This window comes from Pleurodeles waltl, chromosome 7 (assembly GCF_031143425.1).
Source record: "Pleurodeles waltl isolate 20211129_DDA chromosome 7, aPleWal1.hap1.20221129, whole genome shotgun sequence".
NCBI classification, from domain to species: Eukaryota; Metazoa; Chordata; class Amphibia; order Caudata; family Salamandridae; genus Pleurodeles; species Pleurodeles waltl.
In genome coordinates, this window is record NC_090446.1 from 601531884 (window position 1) to 601551426 (window position 19543).

Sequence of the window (19543 nt, forward strand, 5' to 3'; positions counted from 1 at the left end):
CTCACCAGCTATACAAAATTAGTGGATGAACTTGAAAATGGTTATTTTGAAAAAAGCTACAAAGACTGCTAAAGCAAAACATTATTCTGAGTGGATTTTAAAAGACAACAAAATTACAAAAGCCATTTGAAGTATTAGAAGAGCTCAAAACTCATTCTAGGAGCAATGAGCTATGTTGTATCCCAAGCACTCATCATTCTCCACAAGCAGGTTTCAGGGTGGGATTCAGTACCAAATGTCATCACTGGTGTTTTGAATTATCTTAGGGCAGAGGCAGATCAAGATCCCACAGTGGCATGGAAACCCCTGATGGATTCAGGAGAATCAAGACAACATGGATTACCAGATCCAGTTACCTGCTTCACTGTTGAGTCAATGTTCTTGCTTTCCATATAGGGGATATGGTATCTCCCTTGCCCTGCTTGGACGTTCCTCCTCTGGCTACACATGCAACCATTGAATGTGCCCTAGTTGAACAGAGGATCTTGAGGTGTGAGCTTGAACTTTATTTGCAACCTACCCCCAGTCTTACTTTAACTTGATCCTTGAAGATATCCACCAAGCACATGAGCATAGTTTTTAAGAATGGAAAATACAGATTGCTCCTTTTGTTTGCTGAATGTTTGAAGAGTAAATCATCGATTATCTAAAGTGGGATTGTGTAGCCCTTACTACTAATGCATTATATCCCTAAAACATCAGGAGGAGAGCTTTAACCAAGTAAGGCTCCACAGTTCATTAACTTGCACGTCCACCCTATAAACCTTGCCACATAGTTTCTTCTCCTGTGTCTGGTACGGGGGCAATGAGGCTAAAGCAGTGTCTCCTACTGAATCGATGTGAGAATGATAAAGCAGCATCATGTGGGGATGGTGGTGCTAGAATGGCGGCTTCTTTCATAGAAATAGGGAAAGCACTGATCGCCTCCGAGTTATTTCAAATGTAAGCTAATTAAGCTATTCGATTTTTATGTAGAGTGGCAGTCAAAGGGTAAAGGGGCCTGGAAAGAATATGGCCTGTGTCACTGTCAATTGTAAACTGTGTTGCACCACATATGGCTGTGGTGTTCGAGGTGCATCACCTTACTTCTATTTCCCATTTGTGGTGGTCTTATCCCTAACTGGAGTTTAAGAGCTAAGTCATCAAGGCGTTGAGATTACTCAGGAGTTCACATTTGTCTTTAATGCAGAGTACGGTCAGTGGTCAAAAGTGGGGTTTTCGCTTTGGAGATTGAGCTTTTTTTCCAAAAACATCATGGCATTCTTTACAAGGATATTCCTTTGTGTGGAATCAACAATCCTTTCAAAGCATATGCATGCTTAGTATCTGGTCTGTGCCCAGCATGTTGTGCAGTCTCTCGACAGTCATGAAATTATAACATCATTTTAGCCATGGCTGCAGGATTTGATGGTTGTGCTGAAGACTCTTGGTGTCTGGAGTCAGAGTCTTGTGGAGTGTTAAGGGGTTCAGCTTCCACTGGTCCCCGCAGATTGTTGTCTGGAATGTTTTTCAACAACCATGATGGCTGATGGATCAGTAGTACTGGCACTGCATGATGGTGTAGTGCACTCACCTTCGGTCTCTTCAATGTTGAATGGTCTTTTGCACACCGAACAGGTGCTCTCATCATGGATCCTGGAAAGACAGAGGTAACAGAATCCATGTTGGTCTAACCAATGTAACTCTCTATTTCAAGTGGGGTAAAACTTTTAAAGAAATGTTTGCCATAACTGCCCCCGACACCAGTAATTCTTGCATGACCTGGCTCAGCACAATTCTCTTTCGGTCAGTGCAGTGTGCTGGATGGTGTGCTCAGTGCAAGGACAGTGCTTTTGGGTTCCCTGGTGTTGAAATGTTTCAAGCCACAGCTTTTACAGAGCACTCAAAACATGACCAAACACTATGGAGTTAAAAAAATAAAAATCCAAGGTGGAGTCTGTGTTCTGGAGCAGTGTGAGTTTCAGAGGAGCCGTTACAAACCATCAAGAAACCGAAAGCACTTCTTCGAAGAAAACCAACCTGTAATGCTCCAAACCCAACATCGCATGACATGAGGGAGCACAGGATATGATATATAGCAGCACATGCGTCAAACCATTTCTTCTTTTAGTCATCTCAGTTAGTAGCACTAACTGGGAATAGGTTTTAGCACTGGTAGAACTTGAATCATAACAGAGCTGAACTTATCTGACACGGAATATAATCTGAGGTGCCGGCATGCACCGATGATGCAAAGTCTGGACTCTTTTCCCACTGCATCAGGAGGAACATTTGGGTGTTTGAAAAAATATATATATATTAAAGAAAATAGTATGGAATGTGCAACTACCCAGAGAAAACAGTGTACTGGGAAAATCATTACACTGCTCTTTAACAGGCAAGTATGAAGGCAGACAAAAAGCCCTTCACAAAGGAGGCGGCGTAAGCAGAGATTACGCAATCTACAGCGGACACTGACCACCCTACATCAGAATAGGAGGCCATATGTTACTTGAGGAAGATTAGGTGGGTTTAAGGGAAATTGAGGGAAGGCTTGATTTCTACAATGGAGTGGGAGACAAGACCATGCTTTCTGAAGAGAACGGTGTGTGGCTGGTGTGGAGACCATGGGGAAGCAGACACAGGGATGATGAAAATATATCTTTCAGGGAGTAAAGAATTAACGCAAGATTAAACCTTCTCATTTGAGAGGTCAAGGTGGGACTGCATGGTAAGACAGTCTTCCAAATCAGAGAAGTAATAGGAGGCCACATCTTACAAATGGAATGATGCAGGAAAAGACAGCATTGTCCAACCCTCTAGCTTTTGTTAGGGGGTTCAAATCCCAGGGAAATGATTGGGGGCATCAGAATATGTTTGTAACAATACAACACTTTACACAGAGGTAAATACAACCAACTTACTGCGTTGTGTCCAAAGAACTCGCAGTAGCAGCAATCGCAGAACTTTCCATCCTTCTGATTGGTGGAAGAGGTGCAGGAGCTGCGCTCTGAGCTGCTGTCTTCATCCTCTCCAAGGCCCTCATCCACTTCCCCAGGCTGCGGAGGGTGGCAGTTTGTACCGTTGCTAAGCTTGTGAGCCTTGCATGGTGGGTCCCTAAGAGGATAAAATGAAGCATGTCACAGCACCTTCTGAAGAGATGAAAATCCAAGTATAAGCAGGAATAAGAACAAAGTCACAAATTACTCTGGAGCATCATCATTCTATTGTTTACATAAAGATATTTAGGGAAGTGACAAGGTTAGCTTAGAATGGGTCAGCCCTTTTAAGTACCAAACAGCATGACTTCTTCCAACTGCAGCACAATGGTTACCAGGGAAGACTCTATGAAGAATGTCTGTTATGCACTCTTCCCTTTACACCACTAAATTGGTAAGAGAGCTACACAGAATAGGACATGGGTAGGTGCAAAGATTACCTTGAAGTACTGAAGGAGACAAAGACTGGATTCAAGGGTTTTTCAGTTGAACTCATGAAAAGGCATTCGTGCCTAACTTCATCAAAAAGGGCCTCTCCTTGACATATGCTTTCAGTGAAAACGCTAAGAAAGCAAAGCTAATTGTGGATTTTGAGCTAGGAACATTTGCAAGGTTATTTTAGCTGGATGGTGCAAGACAGTAATATCAAAAGATGGACCAGATTTGATGTATCCAAATAAGAGCTGCCAATACAGCCCCTTACAACTGAGTAGTGCTAATTATGTTAAACTGACACCCATGCTAACCGTTATCCACTGAGTCCTTCAGGGACCAGTGGAAATGCCAGCTGATATTACAACTCTGTCAGAGGCTAAGGTGGGACCAGCAATCATAGCATTAGCCATAATGGGCATGCGGGAGCAGAACACATACAAAGAATGCAGCACAAAGAACCTGGCCTCCACACAGTGGAACACAGATGGGGATCCCTCTCCACCTGTACGCAGTGCAGAAGGGAGCTTGAAACAATCAAAGTGCAGCAGGGCTTTGTGTGGCATGGTCACTCATGGGCAGGAAAACAGAGAGAACAATCCCAAGTGCAGCATGCAGAAAGTCGACTAGATGTGCAGCTTTAGCCAACAAGAACAGAGGTCTGAAAAATCCACAGCACAAACAACCAGTTAGAGAGTTTATCATCTATTAATTACGTTATATTTTTCACTATTTAATAACAAAAAATCCATTTTATAATTACTAAGTGAATTTAAGCAATTAAAAAAAAAATCTGACTGATTATTGAAAACCCTTTAACAGAATTGCAAGAAAAAAAAAAGAAAAAAAAAAAAAGTAACAAGAACTTCTGCAAAACCTTTGGAATCAATTTATGAATTTACAGACCATCGAAAATGCAGTGTCCTGCGATGTGCTCCAGCAAATAATTCAGCAGAAACTGACATTGTATGATAGTTCCCTCAAAAGCGGATCCAGGGAAATAAAAAGGGAAACAGTTTCTTTAATTTCTAGCCAAACAAGGTGGTTTACTAATGGAAAATCCTCTTTGGCATCTCTAAACCGAGAGGTTTGGATATATATATATTTTTTTTTAAAACTCAGATACTTCTATTGCTGGGCATAATTTTTTTAAGATCTAAACTGGAAGATATGTTGTGCTAGCTGGATACGACTTTGAGCTTCTTTGGCTTATCCAGAGATAAGTGGGAGGGGGAGGGCCTTTCAGTTGCCTAATTCCAGCAGCTAAAGACTAACTGCTCTCATCAGTTGTTTGAGACTTAAGGAGTCCAGCTAAAATTAGAACGTATAGATCACTGCAATCGGTAATCTTATCTGAGTATGATGAGTTAACTATCTTTTCTTTTTAACAAGAAGAGTTCAGGGAAAATAGGAACCTTGAGATGATTTCTAAGATTGTGATTTTTTTCTACATTACAGAAAGTGAGGGTGCTTTAGTGAGAAAAGCTGAGCTACCCTGTCTAGATCGTGGACAGCAAAAAATGACATCCCAGTCTCAATTCTAATCAGAGCAAACTAGTTTTATGACATGTACAACACTTTATACAGAGGCTAGAATTTGAATGCTTTGTTTCAACACCAAAAAGGTATTTTTAGTCATGAACCCAAAGCTAACAACAACATTCTAAATGTGAGGCACAGTGGAGCAGATTATGGAGTAAGCATGGATAACGATGGAACCCATGCACCATTTGTGTGTAATGTGTGGGCAGAATGGTAGAGCTTCACTGGGGTCGAATCCCTGCCCCTACTGTACCAGCCTGATGACACTCCAGTCATCTTCATCTTTTACAGGGAACCGGTTGGTGCTTATAACAGATAACAGCATTAAGATTAACCAATATGCTGATGATACAATACTCGCACATCATCCAAACCTGGATGTCTAGCACACACCTGAAGCTAAACTAGACCAAGACAGACTTATTTGCCAAGGACACCAAACAAGACTCAGTACAAACTTGGCTCAATGACATTAAACTTCATGGTTTTGAGCCTCATCTTCCACCTAATGCCAAGTCCCATGGATTAAACCTGGACACCAGCTTTGCCCACAAGGGAGACACTGCCAAAAAAAACAAAGCCTCCTTCCAAACAATGACTTCAGATCTGCTGTCCAAATTCTCATGCACGGTGGTGGTAATGCCCTACTTCATGGCCTCTCAGAGGGCCTGTAGAAGCATGTCCACATCACCTAGATCCTGAGGTCCTTGGTACCCAGGGGTCACTTCATGAAGATTACTCACCGTTCTTGGTTTCTGTACAAAAGAGGCTGTAGGTGGTGGCTCTGGGATCAGTTTAGCTAAACTCAAGATAGTGTTCAGAGCTGGAGGGTCGCAGGACCTCGTTGGCACAGTTGGCCCACATGGACTCTGGCTGGGGGTTCAGATGCAGAGGTGCTTTTTGGTGTCTGGTTTTCCGCGGTCCAGCGTGCTCGCGGTTCTTATTGGATGCCCTCAGGGTGCAGGGGGAGTAACTTGGCTACTCCGCAGAGAAGTTGGTCCTTCCTTGAAGTGCTGGCAGTCCTCCCAGGTTTTTGGAGGCAGGGCAGCTGCAGGAAGAGTCTACTTTGGCACACTTGTCAAGGACAGCAGGCAGGCTTGGGGCCAAGTCCTTTGCTGCTCCCCAGTTATTGCTTTTCACGGCTCTTCAGTGCCCTTTTTAGGTCAGTAGAATCTGAGTTCCTGGTGTCAGGGGGGCACCTTAATACTGACATAGGGGCATTCAGGATAGTAGCCAATAGGCTACTTACTCCTGGGGTCACTACACCCCCTAGATGACCACTTCCTATGGGGAGTGTTCATCATCCTAACCTAGAGTTCTTAATTCCACCAAACACAGGATGGTGGAATTCTTTCTTTCATGTTCACTTCAGGTAGACTACCCTAGTGGAATGAATAGCCTGTAAGTGAAACATGCCTCCTAGCAATCTAATTTCCCCCTTGCCCAGGTGCCAAATTGGCCTGAGGACAGGGGGTGGCATCGTCCAGGTGTGGGGGAAGCCAGGATCGCAAACCAAATGCGGTGTGCTCTTTGAAGCTCCCTGCCTTGACATGATGATATACTAGCTTGCTGGTTAAGGAGGTGCAAACACCTCCTGCCAGAGCAGGCATTGTTTCTGACCCCAGAGAGCAGAGCTGTCATCTTTTAGGGGGTCAGAAACAAGTCTGTGGTGGCTGGCTGGCCAAGACCAGTCAGCCAGCACACAAGAGGGCTAGTAGGTTTCAGGGGGTACCTCTAAGGTTCCCTCTGGGTGCAGGTATCAATAAATCCAGCACTGGAATCAGTGTGGGTTTATTAATATAAAGTGTTTGATTCCGAAAACAATAGATTTTTGTGAAGCCATAATGTAGTTGGGAATCTTGTTTTGACCAGTGCCTAGTACTTACCTTAAGATGACTTCCCTGCTCACCTGTAATATCTAGCAATGAAACTAGACATTACAGGAGCATATCTGCTCATGCATATATGTCCCCATGTGGGCATATAATGAACCCCACCTTAGAGCTTTGAGGCCTGGTGTAGGCGTATCTTACATATAACCAATTCAGTGTCTTTGGCATGGCACAAGAGTGTACGATCCTGTTGTTTTTAAACAGGATTTGCACCATGTCACACAGCCTGCAGTGACAGTCTGGAATTTCCAGTTTCCTATCCAACTCCCCCACCCTCCACAAATGGAGTAATCCCACCATGCCGAATTTTTGGACACCAAAGAACCACAGATACCTTACTTTTACTGCCTCCCTAAGATTCAAAATGGGACTCCCCCACCTGGTCACCCCATTGTCTCAGGTATAGGGTCCCTATTAGAACCCCTGTCCAAATTCTGTGACTTCTTTTTTACAGCCTATAGTCCAACAAACATCCACCTTTTTAAAAGATACTAAGGATACCTTGATCTTGCAAGGTGACATCAACACTAGCAGCACCACAGATATGCTAATATGCCTAGATGGGGGAGGCATTATACACCAACATACCACAGGATGCCACATTAGAAGCAGTAGAAGATATTCTCAGCTCCACGACTTGGACTTACAATACTCCCATTAGTTTTATTTTACAATGTGCGAGTCTAGCTCTAAAAGAGAACTTATTTCAATATGAAGATCATCTTTATCATCAAATACAAGGTACCTCTATGGGAAGTACTTTTGCGCCACGTTTGGCATGCCTTTACATGTACGCTTTTGAACAACGATACATTTCGTCACCCTCTCAACCTTACTTTTCCAATATCCACCTAGGTGGTCTCACACACTATATAGTGTCATGCTTCATCATTTGACCACCTAGACCCACCCAGGTAGGACAGTGCCACCTGGGCGGACTCAACCTCACTGTTAAAGGAACAGGAGGGAGTGCGTAAATAAACTTGTTTCTGGAAAGATCGGGATCCAGCTAATCTAGTGAAAAAATTAAAAACACCTAAGCAGACACCTGTGAGGAGTGACAAATTTAATGGTGGTGTCTGACTGGTGTAGTTAAAACAGGGGTTGGGACACCTCTGTGAGGATAAGGACTCACAGGGTCACCTAGTCCGTAAAGGAACTCCCTCCGGTGTTTCTCCCCGCGCATGCACTCTGCAGTTACTTACTGACATTTCACTGACATTACCCTTCCAAATAGGAACACATACTACCCAGGGCCACGCTGGTACCCGCGACGCCCTCGTTAGAGAACCCGGTACACACAAGACCAACATCTAACAAGAATCAGTACACTACCCTCCCCGCATCCTGGCCAAATGTTACAGGGCATTATCCCTGGGGCAGATGTAATGTGTGCCCGCTTTCTATAAAAACCAAAGAGTTAGACCTGGGTGAGACCAAAAATTGGCAACTACTGTCTCATACAAACTGTCATACCAAGAACTGTATCTACATGATTATTTGCCTGTGAGCTCCGGTACATTGGAATGACCACTAGGATCGTCAAGATACGGATCAATGAGCATCGCAGTACTATAAGATGCCAATGATCCTCTACTAAAATTAACAAAGCACTTTTTAGAACAACACCATACTCCTGATGACCTCAGATGGGTAATTTTGGAAAGCGTTAAGGACAATAGCAAATGCATTGGCAGATTATTTGAGAAAGAACCACGTTGGGTTTACAGATTGGGGACATACTCAATGATGATATCCCTTTGTCAGAATTTATTCACCGCTAACATGGTGTCATTACCAAGTGCACTTTGGACTTTGATTTGTTCTCTTCATATTTTTTTCCCCTTTACGTCCATTTTTCTAGATCAGATTCTAACTGACAGTTTTGGTTTCTCTACACTATTATGCAGATCTATTGGGACACCTCATACTGACCGACAATGTGTAAGGCCTTTGTGATACGTTGTTTGTTTTGATCTATGTTTATGTGCATCATTTAAGATGGCCGCCGTTTTCTTCATATACTCTCCTGTCCTGATTAGGAAGTACCTGCACTGGAACCATTGTAGTTCCGGTGCTCCCTAAGATGGCCGCCGTTTTTTTAGGATCCGCAGTCCGTTTTCTATGTTTGTGATCCAATTACATATGAACCCGCCTTGTAGCTCCCATCTCCACACACAGGGAGAACGATGCTGGGGTAGGTGCTTCTGCACCAAGTGGCACTGTGAGAAGTAAGTTAACTACACCTTCTGTTTCTTGACTTGTGTATCCCGATTGCTGTAGATACTATTGACATTTCTCGCGACCGTGTTAAATAGCGGAGCGCTTTGCTTTTACGGATGTGTTTTCTCTTATTGACGGACATAGCGTCTATCGAACGCTTATTTCAGCTCCTCAGGGACATGACCTTTTCTTTTATTGTTGACTTAAGTAATGTAGTAAATAGGATGATCTTACCAACTTTCAACATACCTTGTTTTTTTGACTCCTTACGTCGGGTCTGCATTTTGCGTGTTACTAGGCACTGTGAAGGGACCAGCCACATGCTTATTCATACTCCCCCCCCCCCCCCCCACCCTTTTCTCTCCCTGTGGGAGTTGTCATATGGGGCCGCAGTACATTTAGTTTTCTTTGCACACAGTTACAATATCTACCATTCCTCTACTTAGATGTAGATTGTGTGTAAGGTACTTATTTTCTAATGATGATACGCTCTACATATGGATGATGCATTATTTTCAGATTATACACACTGTTTGGGCCATCATATTATCTTACCCTTCTCTCTACATCACCCTCCTAGGATGAGATAAAGATGACTAGATATTAGGTATGGGGCATACTCATAACTTGACGGTTGTTCCTCCTAGGGGTGACATTTTGAGAGAATTATGAATGTTTATCTACAGTTTTTTAAACTAATGCTTATTACCTATATATGTTTAGATATCCAGTTAAATTTGGACCACTGGAGCTTGTTGCTACCCTGATCGGGCCCATCCTTTAGTACAAGGAGGGTAAGGAAGGTTTGTCTTAATTTTGAGGATTTGTTGCACTTCCAAAGGGGGGTCGAGTCACCAGTGTGTTTTGTACTTCCTTACTTCTTCACGCAGTTTAATTTACAGTTTTGTTTTATGCTTTTTTTCCTGTTTCCTCAAGATTTCTGTGAGACTCCGGAAATTTAGGTTCTTGACAGATGAGGATTAGGTAGGTTTTTGGTCCTGATGAATCGCACTAGATCCTTGTGGACTATAGGAGCGGGAAACATGTTGACCTAACTTTGAGGCAGTATAGGGATTCTCGTACTTGCACGTACTACATTTCCAGATTATAGGGACAGTGGTCAGATGTTTTCACCTGTTTAGGATAGAATAGTCATTCTAATTTATTCCCTACACATTTTTTTTAATCATGACAGAGGTTTAATCTCCAATTAAATTGCTTTGTTGCTTTTCCCTGTAGTCATTTTTAACAGCACATTTTTGTACCAATCCCACATTTCTACATTTACCAACCGGCAATTGTCTATAATGAAAGATCTCTGGCAAAGAGCACCCATGCAGTGCCGGCCTGACGAGGAGCAAAGCCCTATGATGAAGCATGTCACCTTCTGGTGAGTGAGGGCTCTTGTTCCTATTTGATTAGACTCACCGGAACCGTCTTATTTCTTTTTTCCTATCTTTCTTCTTTCCCTTGTTATTTGTTGTGCACTGTTGGGATTGAATTTTCTATCCCCGAGTGGAACTGTGTATTCTTTTTGTTACGTAATCCCACCATGAACAGCAGGGTCAGGGTCGCCCAACTTGCTATTTGGCATGGGGTCAGACCACCATGCCAAGGACAGTGCAGCCATAAACGCTATCTCCCAGCAGAGACTATTGACAGCTGTCAGTATCCAGAACCACAGCTTTACCTCTCTGACAGGTGGGTGGGCTACCAAATATGTTTCTTTGGGTTCAGGGGCTCCTATTGCTGTTTTGGAGTGGGGGTTACTACTTGTTGAAGCAAACAACCTCCTTCCACGCTCTCTTCTGTTAGCTTAGGTGCCACAACCTCCTGCTTAATAGCTGCCTGACTGTTCAGGACTTCTTGTGGGATAGGTAAGGCTTCACCAGGGACAGCTTGGGAATTACTGCCCACTGGAGCAGAATCTCTTTGGCTCACTGAAACTTTATTTAAAAGTTGCCCACCTTTCCAATGTAGAACCACCTAATTTTCAGTCAGTAACGGCATCCCAGGCATCCTTGCACTGGCTTCTCAGTACAAAAAAGGATACACTTAAAAGCACTCTACCTGGTGCATAGATCTGTCCATAATAAAGGATCTAAACTTATCCAGAGATTATTAACAACCCACCTTCCATTAAGCCCGCTTCTCTCAGCAAGTCAGCACTTACTAACAGTGCCAAGGATCATGAAGGCTAGAGCGGAAATTAGGAGGATCAAATCTGAACTCAAATTCTGAAAAATTTTAAACTTTTCTTTTTGAGTATTGATATTGAATAGTCCACATGACCTGAAGTTTGTAGTATTTGGAAGCCATGCACTTTATAAATCCTCAAGACTAGACTTTCTTACACTTCTTTTTCTTGCTTTTCTTCTAGGGCCTACTTTTACTAACTAGGTTCAGAACCTCCAGAATCCTTGGAAGAGGTCTGGCACAGGACCAATACCTCTTTTGGGCTCAGACCAACCTCTGGGTGGGCATTTCCTAGGAGACAATGAAGGGGAAGGTCTGAACTGACTTAAACCCTCTGCCAATTAAGGGACCCCGGCTAACTCTGAGTGTACTAAAGCCACAGGCCTAACAGTACTCTAACCTGGGACAACCCTCACTCTTTTAGTCTCACATGGTAAATTTTGTTCTGGGGATACCAGCCTCACACAATGGTGTGACTGGCACAAGTATCCCCATGGCAGTGATTGGCATTCCATTCACGTGATGAAGTGTCTGCTTCCTTCTGCAATCACCAAATCACTTTCTGATCCCACTACTCGATTAAAAGCTAACAGGATGTCCTCGTCTGAGGAGTCATCTTGTAAGGCTACACTCACAACCCAGGTGCTCACCTTTTTCTTGGGGCAAGCTATGTCCCCTCTAGTGTCCATCCTGGAGACAATCAAAACATGGCCTACAGTCTATGATTTTATTTTTTTAAGCTTAGGGTCCCCATTACTCTGTGTACCACAAGAGGTTGGGCTGGATGGAGTATCGTCTGTTTCAGGGGCCTGGGTCCCTGAAGGGATCTCTTGGGAGGATTCCCCCCCCCCCCCCTCCTTCTCCCTCTTGTAGGCTTAACCCAGCTTTATTGGGATCTCCCCCCTGATCCTGATGCGTTTTGGGAATCCTGGTTTGAACCCATTGATCAGCTTTCTTTGCCAGCTCACTAGGACTAGAAAGTGATGCATCCTCCAGATGCTGATGTAACCTCAACTCAAAATAAAGATCAGAATAATCCATCACTGCAAAGAGCTTTACCCCTGGAGCCTCTTCTGGGTCGCACTTCCATAAATAACTACAAAATTGGTCACCCATTTGTCAGGGCCCAAAAAACAAAAATCACGAAAGGTTGGCGAATCAATGCTCGAGAAAACGGGATGATTAATAACTTCCCAGAATTTTGCTCTACTCTTCATGGCACATGCATTCACCAAATCCTCCCAAACATCATACTTCAGTGAGCCTTTCCTGCACTGGATGGCTAATTTATAAATCTGCCTACATTCTGTCACTGCCCGCCACTCTCAGTTTACTTTTGATCACTAATTAGTACCTGGATAACCCTAACTCAGTGACTCCTGCATGTGTTGAGATCAAGCCAGGGTATAGTATTCCCACCTTGGTTTCTCTTTTCCCTTGAAGGTGTTGGGTTGTAACTATGGAGGACACCACGCAACCTTTCGACTTCTAATACTTCTGGAGGCAGAATTGTGGCTGTCCTTTGGTATGAATCTGTGGTGGCACTTAGAGCTAAATCTAAATAATCTGCCCAGTCCTCCTTGATCATCCTTCAACCCACAGGGCCGTTGAGTGTTTAAAAAAAATGTCAGTGCTTTTACCCTTCAACTTCCAATGATTATCTGTCAGAAAATCCTTTGGAACTTCAATGTCTTTTTTTGATTGTATGTCAGGACGGAGGCGAGGATTAGGCTGTTCTTTCCTCACTTTATTTTCACCAGCAGCCATTAAACGTTTTTATTCAACAGATCAAACGTCATTTCCCATGTGGCATTGGAAGAAAAAAAAAAAAAAAAAAAAAAACACAAACACCAATAAGTCTATTTCCCATGGGTTGGGTGGGTGGGTGTCACAGAGGCTCCCTGCAGGCAATCTGTTCCCCTATTTCTTCACTGCTCCAGCAGCATCAGTTAAGTTGACTGCATTTATTTTGCTTACTTCAATGCTCTATCCTTTCAGCATTGGGAATGTAATGTATGTCACATTGGTTTGCATGTAACTTAACTAAAACTTTACTTTGCAGCGCAGCCACAGGAACAATCTCGCTCCTTCGCTTCTCTCACTATTAGGCTCTGATGTAAGGTGTGGTAATCCAGCCACTGGAAGCCTGTGCTGTTGATTGCGCGCTCAAGCATGTTTAACCTCCCTGCAGCCGGTGTGTCAGTTTCACCAATTGACGTGATCAGGTGAAGCGCGGCACATCACATATTAATTGGGGTGGGGGGGGGGGTGGGGGGGGACAGAATTCTGAGTTTCCATTAAAACACCACATAGCACAGCCACCACCTGGAGTCTGACCACTCCATGGGGTAAGGGATGAGGCAAGCTGATTGGGACACGACCCAGGCAAGTCACTGATCCCAAGGGCTCTTTAGGGCCTGATTTACAGTTCCTTATGGGAATACCAATATCTTTCCTTGGCTATCCCTAGCTCTGCGAGAATCAGAAGAGTATATGAAAGAGGAGGAAGTAGCCCATCTTCCCGTCGATGACCAGTTCTGCCAAATCTCAGATGTCTCCATATCCAAGGCAGATCCTAAGTAGCGGCATATTTGGAAAAGAAAATTCTCCAAATAGAAATGCAGTGCCATGAACCCATCACATCGACAGAAGATTTGGGCCTCCAGCCCCTATACCTCCAGGGCAGCCCTCGGCACTAACACAGGACACAAAACACAAATGTGCAGATGATCCTGGGGTCGACCTAGATGCCTTTTCCTGCCTTAAGAAGGCCCTCATGGATTCTCAATCCTCTGATGAGATCTCGAGCACCTCCAGCCCCACCCCCTCTTCTTACCCCTAAGGTGAAGACTCCCCTAACGTTTTGGAGTGGTATGGTGATTCAGGTCACCCCTGGCATCCGTCTGGCAACGACGTTTCCCCAGAAGGGAATCTCATGTCGAATTTGCCTCCCCTACTTCCCGTTTCCAACATGTTCGATCCAGACAACCTTTTACATCCCCTGTCGGAGGCTGGCCTGGCTTATAGTGGGTGCCTTGTGGTACTTACACCCTGTGCCAGGTCTAGTTATCCCTTATTAGTAGAATAGAGGTGTTTCTAGCAGCTTAGGCTGATAGAAGGTAGCTATGGCAAAGCAGCTTAGGCTGAACTAGGAGACATGCAAAGCTCCTACTATACCACTTATATCATATGCACAATATCATAAGAAAACACAATACACAGAGTTACTGTAGGAAAGTACCATCTTGCCTGGCATGTTACCCCCATATTTCACTTGTGTCACTGGGATCCTGCCAGGCACGGCCCCAGGACTCATAGTATGTGCCCTGTATGTGTTCCCTGTGTGGTGCCTAAATATGATTGAGGCTCTGCTAACCAGAATCTCAGTGTTTATGCTCTCTCTGCATAGTGTGTGGGCACCATGGCACTAGCCAAGGTGCCCCCAACATCGTTCGGGGCAAATTCCCCAGACTTTGTGAGTGCGGGGACACCATTACACACGTGCACTATACATAGATCACTACTTATGTATTGCGGCACAATGGTAACTCCGAACATGGCCATGTAACATGTCTAATATCATGGAATTGTCCCCCAATACCGTTCTGGTATTGGGGGGACAATTCCATGATCCCCGGGGTCTCTAGCACAGAACCTGGGTACTGCCCAGAGGTTTGGCAACCAAGAAAGGAGGATTGGATACCAAGAAAGGTAAGAGCCTATCAGAGGGGGTCTCGGACGTCACCTGCTGGCACTGGCCACTCAGAGCAGTCCAGTGTGCCCCCAACACCTCTGTTTCCAAGATGGCAGAGGTCTGGGACACACTGGAGGAGCTCTGGGCACCTCCCCTGGAAGGTACTGGTCAGGGGAGTAGTCACTCCCCTTTCCTTTGTCCAGTTTTGCGCCAGAGCAGGGCTGGGGGATCCCTGAACCGGTGCAGACTGGCTTATGCAGAGATGGGCACCATCTGTGCCCATCAAAGCATTTCCAGAGGCTGGGGGAGGCTACTCCTCCCCAGCCGTTCACATCTATTTCCAAAGGGAGAGGGTGTTACACCCTCTCTCAGAGGAAATCCTTTGTTCTGCCTTCCTGGGCCAGGGCTGCCTAGATCCCAGGAGGCCAGAATCCTGTCTGAGGGGTTGGCAACAGCAGGAGCTGCAGTGGAAACCCCGGAAAGGCAGTTTGGCAGTACCCGGGTTCTGTGCTAGAGACCCGGGGGGATCATGGAATTGTCCCCCCAATACCACAATGGTATTGGGGGACAATTCCATGATCTTAGACATGTTACATGGCCATGTTCAGAGTTACCATTGTGCTGCAATACATAGGTAGTGACCAATGTATAGTGCACGTGTGTAATTGTGTCCCCGCATGTAAGGAAATGCCTACTTGGCATGGTTACCCCCTGACTTTTTGCCTTTGCTGATGCTATGTTTTGAATTGAAAGTGTGCTGAGGCCTGCTATCCAGGCCCCAGCACCAGTGTTCTTTCCCTAACCTGTACCTTTGTTTACACAATTGGCACACCCTGGCATCCAGGTAAGTCCCTTGTACCAAGGGCCCTGATGCCAGGAAAGGTCTCTAAGGGCTGCAGCATGTCTTATGCCACCCTGGGGACCCCTCACTCAGCACAGACACTGCTTGCCAGCTTGTGTGTGGTGGTGAGGACAAAACGAGTAAAATCGACATGGCACTCCCCTCGGGGTGCCATGCCAACCTCACACTGCCTATGCAGTATAGATAAGTCACCCCTCTAGCAGGCCTTACAGCCGTAAGGCAGGGTGCACTATACCATAGGTGAGGGCACCAGTGCATGAGCACTGTGCCCCTACAGTGTCTAAGCAAAACCTTAGACATTGTAAGTGCAGGGTAGCCATAAGAGTATATGGTCTGGGAGTCTGTCAAACACGAACTCCACAGCACCATAATGGCTACACTGAAAACTGGGAAATTTGGTATCAAACTTCTCAGCACAATAAATGCACACTGATTGATGCCAGTGTACATTTTATGGTAAAATACACCCCCTGAAACCTTAACCAACTACCCGTGTAGGCTGACTGGTTTTAGCAGCCTGCCACACTCGAGACATGTTGCTGGCCACATGGGGAGAGTGCCTTTGTCACTCTGTGGCTAGTAACAAAGCCTGCACTGGGTGGAGATGCTATCACCTCCCCCAGGCAGGAGCTGCAACACCCGGCGGTGAGCCTCAAAGGCTCACCCCCTTTGTTCCAGCACCACAGGGCACTCCAGCTAGTGGAGTTGCCCACCCCCTCCGGCCACGGCCCCACTTTTGGCGGCAAGGCCGGAGAAAATAATGAGAATAACAAGGAGGAGTCACTGGCCAGTCAGGACAGCCCCTAAGGTGTCCTGCGCTGGGTGACTAACTTTTAGAAATCCTCCATCTTGCAGATGGAGGATTCCCCCAATAGGGATAGAAATATGACCCCCTCCCCTTGGGAGGAGGCACAAAGAGGGTGTACCCACCCTCAGGGCTAGTAGCCATTGGCTACTAACCCCCCAGACCTAAACACACCCTTAAATTTAGTATTTAAGGGCTCCCCTGAACCTAGGAACTCAGATTCCTACAACCTAAGAAGAGGACTGCTAAGCTGACAAACCCTGCAGAGAAGACGGAGACACCAACTGCTTTGGCCCCAGCTCTACCGGCCTGTCTCCCCCCTTCGGAAAAAAACTGCTCCAGCGACGCTTTCCCCAGGACCAGCGACCTCTGAATCCTCAGAGGACTGCCCTGCTCTAAAAGGACCAAGAAACTCCTGAGAACAGCGGCCCTGTTCACCCAAGACTGCAACTTTGTTTCCAAAGGAGCAACTTAAAGGCAACAGCGTTTCCCTCCAGAAGCGTGAGACTTGCAACCCTGCACCCGGCTGCCGAGGGTGTACTTTCTGTGCTAACTTGTGTCCCCCCCCGGTGCCCTACAAAACCCCCCTGGTCTGCCCTCCGAAGACGCGGGTACTTACCTGCTGGCAGACTGGAACCGGGGCACCCCTTCTCCATTTAAGCCTATGCGTTTTGGGCACCACTTTGAACTCTGCACCTGACCGGCCCCGAGCTGCTGGTGTAGTAACTTTGGGGTTGCTCTGAACCGCCAACGGTGGGCTACCTTGGACCCAAACTTGAACCCCGTAGGTGGTTTACTTACCTACAAAAACTAACAAATACTTACCTCCCCCAGGAACTGTTGAAAATTGCCCTAAGTGTCTAGTTTTAAAATAGCTATATGTGTTTTATTTGAGAAGTATAAATGCTATTGTGATTATTCAAAGTTCCTAAAGTACTTACCTGCAATACCTTTCATGCAAAGTATTACATGTAGAATTTGAACCTGTGGTTCTTAAAATAAACTAAGAAAAGATATTTTTCTATACAAAAACCTATTGGCTTGGAATTGTCTCTGAGTGTGTGTTCCTAATTTATTGCCTGTGTGTATGTACAACAAATGCTTAACACTACTCCTTGGATAAGCCTACTGCTCGACCACACTACCACAAAATAGAGCATTAGTATCATCTCTTTTTGCCACTATCTTACCTCTAAGGGGAACCCCTAGACTCTGTGCATACTATTCCTTGCTTTCAAATAGTGCATACAGAGCCAACTTCCTACACTGGTGGATCAGCGGTGGGGTACAAGACTTTGCATTTGCTGGACTACTCAGCCAATACCTGATCACACGACAAATTCCAAAAATTGTCATTAGAAATTGATTATTGCAATTTGAACTATTTTTCTAAATTCTTAAAAGTCCTGCTAGGGCCTTGTGTTAGTCCATGTTTAGCATTTCTTTTAGAGTTTAAAAGTTTTGTAAAAGTTTGAATTAGATTCTAGAACTAGTTTTTAGATTCTTAAAAAGTATTCCAACTTTTAGAAACATAATGTCTAGTGCAGAGATGAATGTGGAGGAACTCGACCTCACACCTTACCTCCATCTTAAGATGAGGGAGCTAAGGTCACTCTGCAACCTAAAGAAAATCACAATTGGCTCAAGACCCTCCAAACTACAGCTCCAGGAGCTTTTGGCAGAGTTTGAAAAAGCCAACCCTTCTGAGGATGACAACCCAGAGGATGATGTTAGTGACTTGGAGGAGAATTCCCCCCTTCCAGTCCTAACTAGGGAACCCAGGGACCCTCAATCCCTGATTCCAACTGTGATAGTCAGAGATGCTGCTTCCCTCACAGGAGGGACCAGCACCTCTGGAATCACTGAGGATAGCCTCAGTGAAGAGGACATCCAGTTAGCCAGGATGGCCAAAAGATTGGCTTTGGAAAGACAGATCCTAGCCATAGAAAGGGAAAGACAAGAGATGGGCCTAGGTCCCATCAATGGTGGCAGCAACATAAATAGGGTCAGAGATTCTCCTGACATGTTGAAAATCCCCAAAGGGATTGTAACTAAATATGAAGATGGTGATGACCTCACCAAATGGTTCACAGCTTTTGAGAGGGCTTGTGTAACCAGAAAAGTTAACAGATCTCACTGGGGGTGCTCTCCTTTGGGAAATGTTCACTGGAAAGTGTACGGATAGACTCCTCACACACTCTGGAAAAGATGCAGAATCTTATGACCTCATGAAGGGAACCCTGATTGAGGGCTTTGGATTCTCCACTGAGTATAGAATTAGATTCAGGGGGGCTAAAAAAACCTTGAGCCAGACCTGGGTTGATTTTGTGGACTACTCAGTGAAAACACTGGATGGTTGGATTCAAGGCAGTGGTGTTAATGATTATGATGGGCTGTACAATTTATTTGTGAAAGAACACCTATTGAGTAATTGTTCAAATGATAAACTGCATCAGCATCTGGTAGACCTAGGACCAATTTCTCCCCAAGAAATGGGAAAGAAGGCGGACCATTGGGTCAAGACTAGGGTGACCAAGACTTCCACAGGGGGTGACCAAATGAAAGGGGTCACAAAGCCTCCCCAGGGGAAGAGTGTTGAGACATCCAAAAACTAAAATAGTAAAGAGTCTTCTTCAGGCCCCCAAAAACCTGCACAGGAGGGTGGGCCCAGAGCCTCTTCACAAAACAATTTTGGGTACAAGGGTAAAAACTTTGATCCCAAAAAGGCCTGGTGTCGTAGCTGTAATCAGCCTGGACACCAAACTGGAGACAAGGCCTGTCCCAAGAAAAGTACCACTTCTAACTCCACTCCAGCTAACACTGGAATGGCTAGTCTCCAAGTGGGATCAACAGTGTGCCCAAAGCAAATCAGGTGTCACACTGAAGCTACATTAGTCTCGGAGGGTGGGGTGGATTTAG

General features: G+C 45.1%; 1 protein-coding gene across 1 annotated transcript in view; it reads right to left on the minus strand.

Moving 5' to 3' along the window:
• FAM193B (family with sequence similarity 193 member B) overlaps positions 1-19543 on the minus strand; it is a 138493-nt gene that overhangs the window by 68091 nt on the left and 50859 nt on the right. The window contains exon 6 of the mRNA XM_069244504.1: positions 2904-3096. Coding sequence (XP_069100605.1) covers positions 2904-3096 — 193 coding nt within the window. The remainder of the gene's footprint in view (positions 1-2903; positions 3097-19543) is intronic.